This window comes from Mytilus californianus, unplaced genomic scaffold (assembly GCF_021869535.1).
Source record: "Mytilus californianus isolate M0D057914Y unplaced genomic scaffold, xbMytCali1.0.p SCAF_47, whole genome shotgun sequence".
Lineage (NCBI taxonomy): Eukaryota > Metazoa > Mollusca > Bivalvia > Mytilida > Mytilidae > Mytilus > Mytilus californianus.
In genome coordinates this window covers 79,202-93,750 of record NW_026262698.1, presented here as the reverse complement: position 1 = coordinate 93,750, position 14,549 = coordinate 79,202, and the positions used below count along the sequence as shown (strand labels likewise).

Below are 14,549 nucleotides of genomic sequence, written 5' to 3'. Positions count from 1 at the left end.
CCTGCACGCAACGTTGAACATTGTGAGATTTGGCATATGAAAAGGGGATTTCCCATGATAAACATGATTATGATTTGAATTTGAACTGAGCATCAGAGAATATAGGTAAATACTTTGACATACAAACTCAAATACCAAAAACCGTTAAAAACATATTTATTGTACTTTTATCTATTGTATTGATTTAATGATAATATAATTTCTATTTCCTGAAGATAATTTAGCTATTATTTTGTAAGAAAATACTGGCAAAGGTATTTATGCATTGATTGAATTTATCTAAAAACTATTGTTGTCCAAATAAAGATAACAATTATAACAAGTAACACACTCCAACTCTTGTTTTTGCATATGAATAAGTGTTCTCTGTGGGAGTTTCATATTTTATAGAAAAATGATCAATTGCCGTCACATATTTTTTTACAAATTGGCCGGTATTTTCTCTTTATGTAGTCTCGAAGTCGCAGCCTACTTGGGAATGTTTGTTCTATGACATAAAGCAAGTTTCAGGAAAATTGTTATTTGTCATGGAAGTAGCTACGTAAAATGAGTTTGGACTTACATGACAGAAGTTGCGTGCAGAGCAGGAATTTTCGTTTAGACCCACGTTGTCTCTTGTCGCTTGAAGCACGAGTCATCAGGTGATTATTTTTACCAATTCTAATTTGTTTGGAACAAAACGTGAGAGACTTGACTTCGATAGACGACATTAATATGTAGGCGAACATGTCCTGGTGTATATGAATGTGTAATTTATAACAATAAGTCGAGCCTTTACTATATAACATCAAAATTTGTTTCTGTATAAAAACAATGGAACATAAAACGATTTATTTTGAACATGTTATAAATTTAAGGTAAACTTTGAAGTCTGATCATCACATATTGATTGTGAAGCACTTATATCCATATATCGATATCTTTTTGCTGAAATAAGCGTTCCCAAAGCGGAATCTCTTTTTCTGGGTTCATTATATACCAACAGGCGTCTGTTAAATATGACAATACAGGCGAGGACTTCAACAGCTTAAATTTTTTGACAGTAAACTGTTTTCCAACATTCGGTCGCACAATTATTTCGGTTGAAGAAATGCTTTTAATTTCCATACCAACAAACCAACCTGTAAAGATAAAACAAAAATGATAAAAGTAAGAAATGGTTGACAACAGAGTACATATGTACATGTACAAAATGGACATTTAGGAAAAGTTTACGGGCAATAGAATAAATGAAGTATTTTGAGACGAAGACTACCTTCTCAGTTTTATAAGCTTTGTGTGAAAATGTGCCCCTATCGCATAAAAATTCTAACCATTCTTTATTGCAGAACTTCATTTTTATAGAAGCAAATGTAAGACATGCAACACAATATGTAAATGACATTTTTGAGCCGATTAATTATGGGCAGGTAAAATAATACCTGTTTTTTTAAACTGCTTCCTCGTACAGTTATATAACCAAGGACCGTCAAATAGTCTTCAAAATATGTATTTATATTACAGATGTTAATCCAACTTTGCCTATATTTGTTTTTTTTCAGAAAGTTGAATACAATTTAAGTTTTTGTATATTGTTTATGATCATACAAAATTACTAAATACCATTCATACTTTTATGCAGTATACGAGCATTAAGACAATGATATTTTATGTCAGTAGCGTTAGAAATTATGAATAAGATATGCAACAAATACTGATGAGCAGTAATGATAAAGAAAAACAATAAAAAAAGCAGCATGTCGTTTTGGAATCTTCATTATATATACAATAATAGGTCAATGTCAGCAAAATATCAAATTTTTTATATGAGGATTAGAAACTGGGGAAGGGCGATGTTTACCGAGCCCTTCAACAGTTTTGTGCCGAATACAAAAATGTTTTTTTCTGACATTGACCTTATATTGTTTTTATACTGCAGCTAAAACTTGCTACAATAATAATTATGAAAACACACAAATAAAACTTATTTTCCATTCCTCTATATTTGGTAGATAAAGACAACAGGAAGTGTTCTAACTGCTGTATACAAACAAATATGTTTGGCCATTTTAATTATTTTAATCATCTTTCAAATACTTTAATTTGTATAATAGAACTAAACGGTTAAGGGTGAACGTTATTTTCAAATAGGTCAATGTGTAATGATGCTGCTTATTTTCCGTATAATAATAAAAATTACGTAGTGGTCCAGAAGCAAAAACTTAATTGCTTTGTCGTATATAAAGATGAAGTTGTAAACCGAATAGTCGGATTTTGGCAGGGGAAACTACAACTGTTAGATTATAGGACGAAAAGTCTTTTGTTCTTTTGTTGTGAATGTCCTTCCATAGTTTTGTAACATTCAACATAGCATTAGATAATTTCAGAAACTTGATATTCATATATTGTTTTTCTGTTCCCCTTCCCGTAACTCGACAGCTTTTATGTAATCTCTTTTCCTCTTCTGAATCAGGGTTTTGGCAATGATTACATGAAGTGATTTTTGTGGCTCTGAAATTGACAGTTATAATAAAATTAATTATTAAAATTTTGATCGCCAGTCTTTAACTCGGTTGCAACATTTTAAACTTATGTTTATCAACTTGTACATTCATTAAAGGAAAATGTGTTATTCAATTATCTCGTCTATTCCAATAGTTGCCTTCTAAGTTTGCGAGGTCTCTATATTTTTTTCTTGTTTTCTATTCTCTTTTCATGTTCTTCGTTTTTTCTGTGTAGTTTGTTATGTTAAGATTATGTTATAAAAATGTATCTTAAATTACATTGACGTTCCTTCAGTAAATGTGTATTGTTTGGAAATGGTTTTGATTTTTGTTTTTTGTTAAATATTTTGAATATCTTACTTATTGGACTGTATAGAAAATGATATCTGCCTGTGTCCTTTGGGTCTAAATTCATACAGAGTGGTACTGTTGATCCTTTCATGTGTAAGAAAAAATTAGGAGATCTTTGGTCTAAAAATACATGGTCAAAAATGAAAACAACACTTTATAAATATCATGCGTCCGAAGCGCTTTTCTGAACTTATCAGCAAAACTCAAAGTCAAATATTTGAAAGCTAAGCAACATTGTAAAGTTAGTATATGATATTACACAAAAAAAAAAAAAAAAAAAAAAAAAAAAAAAAAAAAAAAAAACGTTTTGTTTTTGCTCGTTTTCATGTTATCTTTTCCTCCGACTATGTAACAATAGTTCTCGCAGAGATCTGATAAGGTTATCGATAAGCTTTCAAAACTTTCGCATTATGTAATAAAATTAAATTGTTGGTGATTTGTCTTGTCTGTTGTCCTTTTTTTGGTAAATACTATCAATTCTTTTAAGTAACATTCATGGTTGTTTCTAATTCAATTTTTTTAATTAGTAAAATAGAAATGGGCTTGTGCATAACTTAAACATTACATAAGAGTCTGGCCAATCAGATACATATGATGCATTTGCAATGTTGAGTCAATTGTATACCAGATTTGTTTCTTGTAAAAAGGACATAACACAATTCGAATCAGGTTCCACCACCCTTAAAAAATGCTTTATATACTCGATTCTTACGTAAAAAATAAAGTTATGTATTAGTTACGCAGGAAGAACGAATGTCTCTTTTTGAAATGTATGGTGATTGTTTATAAATATCCGACAGTACCAAATTGCTTGTATATTGTTTAAATAGCTTCTATTACATAATTTAAGGACATATCTTTAAAACAATGAAAATTTCACTTTTCAAATTTTTAGCCCTCGAAGCGCTTTTCTAGATTTGCCTTCATTAGGCACACTCAAAGCCAAATATTTGAAAGCCAATGATGTATAAGTATCGTGACTAGTGAAGAGCTATATGACCAACAGAGACCTAAGGCTAATAGCCAAATTCGTCGTAGGTCAACTTTCCTGAGGGCTGACACGCACATTTATGGAGCGTTCTATATTTTCTATTTGTGTATTATTGTTATTGCACCATGATACCTTGTCCATAGGGACAATAGGATATTTGATTGTTCATGATATAACAGCCAGGTATTTTTTTTCTTTCGTGGATCGGATATTTTCTAAGCCAAGTAACTAGGTAAGAACATTCTGTATAGAACTTCATGCTGCTGAGTGACAATAAATAAGCTGTTATTATCATGATTTATAAAGTATCGTGCAAAGTTGAATAACTACAACCTGATGCAACATCGGTTTTTTATCGACCATAGTATACAGAATCTGAAGTTCTATGAATAACTGCGAAATCATGTGATCACAGTAAACATGTAAATGATAAAATTATTTGATATAATTGATTAGTAATAAAATTCACATTCAAAACAAATCAATGCATATTAGCGAATTTCATGGAACTCTACACACTCTTATTAAAATAATTATTAGTTTGTTTTCTGCCTTTGACTCCATGTTCTATAAATGTAGAAAATATACGTAGTTCCTAGTGATAAAATCTTGAAATATTCAACATGTGCATATGTGTAGACTCAACTAGGAAGCAATAAATGATGTTTCGCAATTTAGATAATGATAATGTACCGAGTGAAAACAAATGTGTATTTACTTCAAAATTAAAACAAGAATGTGTCCATAGTACATGGATGCCCCACTCGCACTATCATTTTCTATGTTCAGTGGACCGTGAAATTGGGGTCTTGTGTTTATTAATGAAAACTGTACACTTTATAAGCTGTTCACTTGTGTGGAAAAGATATGAAATCGATTTTTAACCAGCGTATGCGATATTATCTAATATTATAAAACAAATTTCAGAACAAAGGGATTCATCTAGAAAATCATTTAAGAAATGAATGCTTCTTTTTGTAATTTTTGAGTGTTGACCGAAGAACATTTTGTATGAAGCGCTTTCGCTTACAAAAATTACAAAAAGAAACATTCATTTCTTATTATTACATTTTTATTCTTATATACGACCATGAAAAGTTTTGTCAAGTTTTTCTTTTATTCATCTTTGCACTTTTTTGTGGAAGCACGTGTCATCACGTATGTAACATTCATTTTGATTTGAAGGTTAATTTTTGAATGAGCACGATTGTTGTTAGCCAATCAAACTAATCAAACTAACGGAAACATATAAATTATGTAATGTAACTATTCAAATACAATTAACTGACCTGTCTGAAAGATAAATGTATACAACATTCACAAGAGACTTCCAAAAAAATATTGGTATTACCAGTGCAATCATATCTGCAAAACCATCATTCACTCCACAAGTTCCAAGAGTAGAAAAACAAAAAAATCGACTGAGCCGAAACTCAAGCGCAATTAATAACAAATAAGTGAAAAATTTTGGTGTACGTTTCATGTGCATACTATATACAAAGTTCTACATATACGATTACATTAAGCATTCATTTCTACATTGTAAATGACCAAATAAAATACAAAGCGTCTCAAATAACAAATCAACAATTTGATCATTTACCCTTTTCCTCAATACTAAGTTAAGTACAATTCTACATGTACAACTGTGAGTAAATGTAACAACGAATAGTAATCAATCACAGCGGATTCCGTAACAGTTTCAATACAATCTAAATTAGTATGATTTTAATCAAATTCCATAAACAATGAGACATGATTGTAACTCCTTTACATCTGCCATCCTTCTTGTTGAAATTACGGAAACATATACGTGTATAAACATTCTGAGTATGTCTTTTTTATATTATATGGAAAAGAAATAACCAAAACGATATGTTTTGAGAATTCGAATATGCTTGAAAAGCTGTTTATACAATCAGCAATTAACTAAGACTGTGCTCCACTTGTTTCTCACGTGACACATACTTTGAAACTTGAAGCATGCAACTTTATCTGACCTGTTTTGGTTGTGTGAAATCTTGGACAAAGTTTAATGATGCCTTCATACTGTCTATTACAGAATATGCAGAGACGAGCTAAGATGGAAGACTAATAAATGAAATCAAACAGCTCATCTATAAACCACAATTTTACAATTCTATAGGCATGTTATTTTTCATTATTTAGATGTAAATGACAAACATGAACACTTTTCAGTTGGTTTCGTGTTGCTAAATCAAAAGTTTTTATTGTGGTGTTTTGTGGACTATTGTTTGTTTCAGAGTCTTTTTTTTATTTTTGTGGAATCGTGTTTACAGATAGATATTGATTCTTTCTTCGTATTTTCACCATATTTTAGACTGAATAGATAACATTGAGTTTTTACCTATACACAGATACCAAGTCATAGAATAATATAAAAACAATTTTCAAGTTACAAAAAAACATATAAAAATTGTTTTTAAAAATACTAATTGTTAACCATCCAGATTGAAATGTCAATAAACATTACGTAATAATCATTAATCAATAAATGTATGATAAAAAAGTGATAAAACTGACAAAATCAAACGCTTTAAATCAACTGAACGAGTGTAAAACAACTGCCACATTCCAGACTAGGTACAGGCATTTTCCGAAGAAAAAAATGGATTAAACCGGGTTTTATGGCTAGTTAAACCCCCACTTGTATAACATTAGTTTATATTTCTGTTATATCAATAGAATTGGGTGGGCAACCTAAACAGAAATAAAAGGTTAAAGTGACAGTATTTGAGACCCAGCAGCCTAAATGTAAACAATTATACATCACAGACAAAAAAAAGTAAAAAAAGCATACAAATTAATCAAACAAAGACGCCAACAAAAACATGTAAATTTGACAATTTGGTAAACAAAAAAGTATTTGTCGTTCATAGTACATACCGTATATAGTATACACTTTCTCGATAAAGTAAAAATAAAGTAAATATAAATACAAGGGTAAAGAAAATAGAAAGACTGTGTTTGATTCGCACCCCAGGACCCACCTGCACCAGGAATGCCTAAGGTTAAAAAGTAAAAGACCCAAAGGCGAGATGGAAAATCGAGTCACGTCAAAAGTCATACGACCTTTTTATTTTATTTTTTTTTGCAAAACATCGATGATGTTTTAGAAGTTTGAGTAGCAGCTGCAAGCTCTTGAATATCGTATGAGCTGAAAAATGTATACTTCATAGGCGGGTGGTATATTGCTGTTAAGATGAGGAAAATCTATAATTTCAAAATTGAAATCGTCTCGTTCTCATTCTAGTATGAGATGACCGATGTTGTCAAATTCGAGGTAAATATCTAGTAAGTCATGATGCGGAGGGAGCTGCATCAGTGGTTTCTTTAATCTCTAGTTTAGGAGGATATATTAATGGAACCCAATCAGAAAAGTTTGGATTGTTAATGGAAAGAAAATCACCATTGACAATACACTTGCATGTGAAATTAAATAATCTAGAGTCTTTGATCTTCCTGTCTTTTACCACGTGCACTGTCTGAAGGAACAAAGACTCATATACAAATAAGAAAATATCTACCAAGAGAGGTGCACAGTTGGTTCCCATAGGAATCATGACAACCTGCTGGAAAATTCTACCTCCAAGTTCAATAAATATGTTGTCAACGAGAAACTCCACCATACAGATCAGTTGTTCTTTGGTGTAGCATGTTTTATTTTCAGGCTCATTGTTAACATATAAGTATATCTATTTAATATGATAACGAAAACATAGTACTATTAAGACATTTTAAGATACGCAACGACGCAAATTTGTCAAGCGTTCTATATTTTTACTTCTGTGTATCATTGTTACTACGAAAGATAATCAAAACAAAACATATCTATATATGTGGTGTGTTTAATATATCAGATATTTAGTTTTAAATTATTTACTTTTGAAATTTGCTTCCCTAAATCTAGCTTACATACATTGTTTATTTTTTCAAATATTTGTTTATTTTGTCTTCGTTTCAGTATTTTCATTTTTTACATCCACTTACAGACTACTACATTTTATAACAGAATCAAAAGTTGTTCATTTAGCTTTTAAGATTAAGACATACTTTTGTATTTGCAAAATGTTGGAACCAAGTCCTTTGAATTCGCAGGAGTAGGTTTCAAATCATCGATTTTCCAGCACTGTCTGTCTATCCGTGATTGGCTTATTCTAACATTTGTTATATTTCTACTAGTACAAACACCGCCCAAGTTTGGATTTAGTTTCACAATTCTGGAGTTCACTCTTTCTATTCCAATTCCAACAAATGTCCCTGTAGTAAATTTAATAAAACATGTACTTGTACCGAAGTTAAACATGAGTTACTTCAACCAATAATTATCCAATAATAAAACAAAGTCTAGAAAAATCAATCACCGAAGAATTTGTTTTCATTTAGTTTTGACAAAAGTCATTAGTTATGTCGAAATATGGATTTTCTTTACGATATAATTGTAATCTATTAGCATATATATTTTATCAGAATCATTCCACAATTCTTAAAAGACTAGAAAATTTGTTATGTATGTGTACTATATTGGTTGGATGTTTTCTAAATGTATAAGATTTGTGTTTACAATTTATTGTTTTGTTCTTACAATACATATATATATATACAAGTCTAAATTGAAAACAACGTTTAAACCTATGATTGCGTTGGATAAAAACCGCAATTTTTATACGTGTGCATGCAAAACAAATTTCTTGTTAGAGGGGTCTAAATACAGCACAAACAACATTTTCCAAAAGACCAAAAAAGTGAAAAAGTATATTTTAACAAAACGCATTTGACTAACAGGTCGAACAACAAATGTTCTTAAATCCTGCCGACTGCCATTGGCGATTGCCAAATAAATGGATCACCCATGTAATAAATAGATCTTAATTATAAATTAAATACTAAAGAGAAAACAATAAACTTGCGGAAAAGATGATATACCGCAAAAAAAAGGTGCAAAGGTTTTTGTACACCATATCCGGATTTCGACAATTAATGTCTCTTCAGTGATGTTAGGAATCGAAACGGTATTTGGAAAGCCATACAATTTACCTCAATTAGGATAGACTCTTGAATTTTGAGGAGTCAAAATAGGATAAACGGATCATATAAACCAGAAGGCAAATATATATATAGATTATCTATGATTCTGAAAACGAGAGTGAGTTTTTCAGCTTTCAATGTAATGTCAAGGACGTTGGATTATGACGTCATTGTGTTTTCATTCTTCTCTTCCGATAAATGTATTCTCAGTCGAGTAGCTCGTTATAGAAAATTATCACTCAGAAAGATCAATACAATAACAAAGGGAATATCGAGAGTTCTAAATTTTACACGATTACTATATTTGTTTAAATATTCCAAATTCAATTTAGATGTTGTTATTTGGTTCCTTTTTAATGTTTCTTTAACTCTTTGTAGGGGTTTATGTGGTTGAAGTGTAAGGATGCACGCAAAATTTTACAAAATAGATAATAATATAAGGTATCATGATTTATATGTCAATAAACTTCGTACTGCAACAATAAGTTTATCACACAAAAGAATTACCAAAAACTGTGCACGACTATTACTATAACCTTAATTCATCGAAACAGTGTCTATGAATCTTGAAATAGATACCTTTATGAATCTTGAAATTGCAATAATCAAATGATTTGAGGTAAAGAAAAAAAGTAAGTATAAAAGTAACGTTATCATATTACCTAATAGTCCTTTAGCACCAACAACATTGCTTTGCCCTACTTTGACATCAATCTGTAGACTCTTTCCATCTCTTGATGGTAGAATATTGAATGTAATGTTTTGACTGCTAAATGTGTTTGAATATCTGTATCCGATTTTGGACCATTTCTTTGCCTGTGTTCCTTCGGAATTTAATTTTACTTCGTTCTGACCGTTTTTAATTACGACTTCTTCGATATATCCGATTGTATTTTTCCTGTTTCCCGGAGTTGTACAAACATTGAACGTTACGGCAAGTGATTTTTCTGTATTAAAAAATGAAGAATTTACAATACAATTAAAAACAACTATTTGAACTGTGATATAATATATCGTTAGATTTCTGATCCTTAGTCCTTATTTGAAAAGTCATTAGTTTAACCAGCTAAATAATATTATCGGAACAATTGTCACAAAGCATTGTCATAAACTTTCACTGAAGTCAGACGCATATTTTATGTTTCAATAGGCAACTACATGTTTTACCGAGACATTTATGCAATTATACCATCACATTTTTTTTCCTGTAGTTTATTTAAATCATGTATTGTACATGTTCTCTTATCTTTGACGGATTATTTTTTTTTCTGAGGAGTCGGTTGACGGTTGGTGTGGTCTGTGCTACTGTATAATATTTTTGATCATTCCTGCTATCCATTGTATCTGTTAGTTAATTCAAATTTCCAATTCAATTTTCGATTCCAATGTTTAAGGTTCCAATATGCAGTTACATTTTGAAAGTGTTGCTTTGTATTTTGGGATATGTGAATTTAAAATTAATTATTTGTGGAAAAGAAATCTAATTTGGCAGACTAAGATTATTATAATCATAGAATGTCTTAAAATGAATAAGACAATTGTTTTCGGTTGTTTTTGTTTACTGTTATGCTCATTTTACTAATTATTTCCTATTTTAAATCCGTATCCGACACAGAGCATAACTGTAAAAGAGAGGCGAAAGATACCAGAGGGAAATTCAAACTCATAAGTCGAAAATAAACTGACAACGACATGGCTAAAAAAGAAAAAGACAAACAGACAAACAATAGTACAAACAACACAACAAAGAAAACTAAAGCAACACGAACCCCACCAAAAACTGGGGTTGATCGCAGGTGCTCCGGAAAAGTAAGCATGCAGATCCTGCTCCACATGTGACACCCGTCGTGTTGCTGATGTTAGTACATACCCGGTAATAAGTCTAATTCGGTAGGTCACATTCTGAAAAAGGGGACAGGATTGTAGTTACGACATTCGGAACATATCCGCTATCCTCTGTGAAACGGATATTCCATAACGGTCAACCAACTTGTGATGGCATCCGTAAAACGTACGAAGAGATGATTTCAACTTCACCACTTGGAACTCTTGGTTTTAAAGCTTCCTTGTAAGCAACAACCCTTCATCAAGGAAACCATGATAGGAAATGCATGCCCTAAAATATCGTATCAACTGGGAGACACATACTCCGTATGCAGGCGCTGCTGGAATGTTGCTACATAGAAATAGAAAGTTCACAATTGGGAAGCTGAAATCATCTCTTTTGTCGTAAAGTTTTCTTTTCAACCTACCCTCATTGTCAATTATTTGATGTAAGCCGAGATATGAGTTAGACTTAACTGTATCTGTTGTATCCTTTATCTCAAGTTCGATGGGATAGATGCGTTCAACATAGTCACCAAATTTTGAATTATTTAGTGAAAGAACGTCATCTATATAGCGGAAAGTAAAGTCAAAGGATACTGCTAAATTCTTTTCTTTCTTCCTAAGACGTTCCTGTATGAAGTCAGCCTCATATGAATAAAGGAACAAGTCGGCAAGAAGAGAAGCACTCTTTATTCCCATGGAAATTCCGATTGTTTGTTGAAAAATACGTCCTCCAAATGTAACAAATATGTTGTCAATCCAGAAATCAAGCATCTTGATAATGTCAGTTTCAGAGAATTTTTTGTTTGAATCGGAGTGGTCTTTTACAAAGTAGGATTTATCCCTCCCTAAGACAAAATACTTGTATCTACGTTGGCCATTCTTTTTTATGAAACAAAGCAGGACCAACACTTTCAATTTGTCTTTTAGTTTGGAATGGGGAATACTTGTGTAAAGTGTAAAAAAGTCAAATGTTTTGATACTATTGCAAGATGAAAGAGTCTTAGATTGTATGTACTCTAATAAAAGATCTTTGGAATTTTTAGTATCCAGATCTGATTTACGCCACCTCTGGAATAGGTAGTTCCACAATAACTTTGAAGCCCGGCTTTGATTGCTGATAAAATTGATGTTGATAATTTAGAAAACAATTTTTTATGAAACAAAAAAGCGCATGAAGAAAATGGTTCTGTGTAGCAATGGAAATTTCTTAGGAAGATTGGAATAGAGATTTGCTAAAAATTGTAAAGGTATATCGCATTCCCTTATTGTATAATACAATTCAAGTTTAAATAGTACATTTAAAACTTGATAGTTGTCGCGATAGAATAAGTAATCATAATAAGAAGTTACTGTAGTCGGTGGGAACGAAAGATACCAATGGGATATTCAGACTCATAAGTCGAAAACAAACTGGTAATACCATTGCAAAAAAAAAAACGACCAAACGACAAACAACAGTACACAAAACACAACAAAGAAAACTGAAGACTAAGCAACATTAACCCAACCAAACAACGGGTATGATCTCAGGTCATATGATATATACAAACCTACAAATGATATATCACAATCTTACCTTTGTCTGCTAGCAACAAGTACTTGCCAGCTCTGAAATTCATGTCCATGCACAATGGCCGTTTCGATCCTTTCATATATATGAAAATATCAGGTGAAGCCCGTTCTGAAAAATGTCATAATATATGACTTAACTCTTATTAAGCACCCATTCTTCCATAGGAATTTTTGTCATGAAAAACACATACAATGTAAACGTTGCCAGTGAGACATCAGAAAAGAGTTAATATGACATGTTTTACCCCATATTTCAAACTAAATTTTTTGTTATGACTTAATTAAAAAAGACAACGCTCTGTCTGAAAAAATGTGTTAAACGTTATGGAATAAATATGTGATCTATAAAAAATGTTATTAAAGCTTTTTTAAAGATTATTCATTTAACACTTGTGTAAATTGGTCATCAGTTACAGTTTCACTTAGTATCACAATGATCTACGAAATATTCCGCTTTCATGAATATGTTATTGTTTGTTTTCCTTTAAGCAAGCAACATCTCCTCCAGTAGTTTAGTTCTTAGATTAGAATGAATTCAATATTACATACAATAACCTTCTGAATGAAGTTATAACTTACATAGAAGCTAATTTGATGAAAATACAATAACATGCATACGATCTCTAACTTTAGTTAAACATAATTACCAAGTAACGGGTTATATAGTTTTTGATGCGTCCGTCCGGCCAACAGTGCATCCGTCAGTTACATTGTCTTACGGTTGCATAATCAAATACGTTATATCGGATTGCAACCTTAATTTGATAAATGGTACATATAACGGGATGAAAGACCCTTATTCTTTTGATGTCATTTTGTCTAAGATCAACGTCACAAGTGGTTTGTTAAGGATGTATTATCTGATGTTTGAGTCTCATTGAAATCTCGTTCTGGAATTATTTCCAAAACATGTGATACAAGTGAAAAATATCAATGAATTTAAAAAATATTATAATCAAACTAAACACTGTGAAAAAATTATGTAGTTACAATCAGTAGTTTTTGAGTAATACAATATCTAAATTTTATAACCAATCCGGTCAGTGCTATCAGCCAAAATGTTGGGGAAATGGATGACGGATACAAAGAAATGATTTTACCAAAAATATGTACATCCTATATCAATTTGTTCTTTCCAAAATTCTTCGATGTGTATTATTTCAATCATTTATAACAAAGAAGTTGAAATAATTTGGTTTTTGTTCTAAAAAAAAGAGAAAAATCCCAAATTTATAAGATGGCAGCATGGTCAATTTGACACGAAAAAGCAACAAAATTTTATAAAACTTTCTAATATTAACACCAACCTATATTTTTTTTAAGTTAAATTTATTCAGATTGGTCCACTTTATCTTAAGTGAAAGTATGAAAAAAGTTTAATTGTGAAACTGTGATTTTTTCATGATAATAGCCGTAAAAAGGGGTAAAAATTTATGAAAAATTGGAAAATCATTAAAAATGGGGTACTTTCAAATGGTCGGAGGAAAAAAAAGAAAAGCACCACCATATGAGTTTGTCTTCATCAATTACCTTTTTACAGTCATATTAACCAAAAAGTCAGGTTTAAGAAAAAAAGTTTAATTCTAGAAATTTTTGGCTCCTCAGAGGTGTGCATCCTTAATGTTACATTTTTTTTAGCGGATTACAGCTTCACTTAATTTTATGGTCAATTATAATGAGAGGAAGATACTTAAAGGTTTTGAGGTAAAAGGATCATAAAATTGGATATATCTGTGTAGGAAATGTTTGTTGGATGCCAAACAAAACACTTCTGTATTCACATTGTTTAAAATCACATAGATATGTGGTCACAAAAACTGAGAAGAAGGTCTTAATGTTTTTTTGAAAACGCTAGGTCAAAGGTCATGGTAATTTAAATCTATGTTAGACAATGTTAATGTCATAAATCTGGATTAAAAAAGGGAATAGATAATACTAATCTTGCAGGTCAATATCATCGCTTCCGTTTTTATAGGGAACATATGGTTTATGAATTTTTACAGTTAGGTTTCTTTAATCTTAAATAATTTGACAATATATGTCACTTCGAAAAATATTGCTGACTTATAAATTTTTTCAGAAAAAAAACGGAAAGGTTAAATAAAGGCAACAGTAGTATAACGCTGTTCAATAGTCATAATTCGATTTAAGCAAAAACAAATCCGGGTAACAAACTAAAACCGAGGGAAAAACATCAACTATAAAGGAAAAACAATGGAACAACAAAAGCAAACGCCAACATACATCGAAACGGACTGTCTGATAACAACTGC

General features: G+C 31.1%; 1 protein-coding gene and 1 long non-coding RNA gene across 3 annotated transcripts in view; both read right to left on the bottom strand.

The window, feature by feature from the left end:
* Positions 1-216: 216 nt before the first annotated feature.
* On the bottom strand, positions 217-6,268 carry LOC127700026 (uncharacterized). 2 transcript variants are annotated; one of them, XR_007981401.1, is made up of 4 exons: positions 5,115-6,268; positions 2,844-2,954; positions 2,180-2,490; positions 217-1,121 (listed from the first exon to the last, which is right to left on the bottom strand). It is a non-coding gene; the product is annotated as an uncharacterized LOC127700026 (long non-coding RNA). The 2 variants fall into 2 exon arrangements; XR_007981400.1 differs by lacking the exon at positions 5,115-6,268 and having other exon boundaries at positions 2,844-3,095.
* Positions 6,269-6,298: 30 nt separating this feature from the next.
* The window catches only part of LOC127700025 (inter-alpha-trypsin inhibitor heavy chain H3-like), a 31,427-nt gene continuing 23,176 nt past the window's right edge, over positions 6,299-14,549 (bottom strand). Inside the window, exons 10-12 of the mRNA XM_052203465.1 lie at positions 12,281-12,385; positions 9,537-9,821; positions 6,299-8,106 (exon numbers count right to left, since the gene is read on the bottom strand). Of these exons, the coding sequence (XP_052059425.1) occupies positions 7,889-8,106; positions 9,537-9,821; positions 12,281-12,385 (608 nt within the window). The 3' untranslated portion in view covers positions 6,299-7,888. The remainder of the gene's footprint in view (positions 8,107-9,536; positions 9,822-12,280; positions 12,386-14,549) is intronic.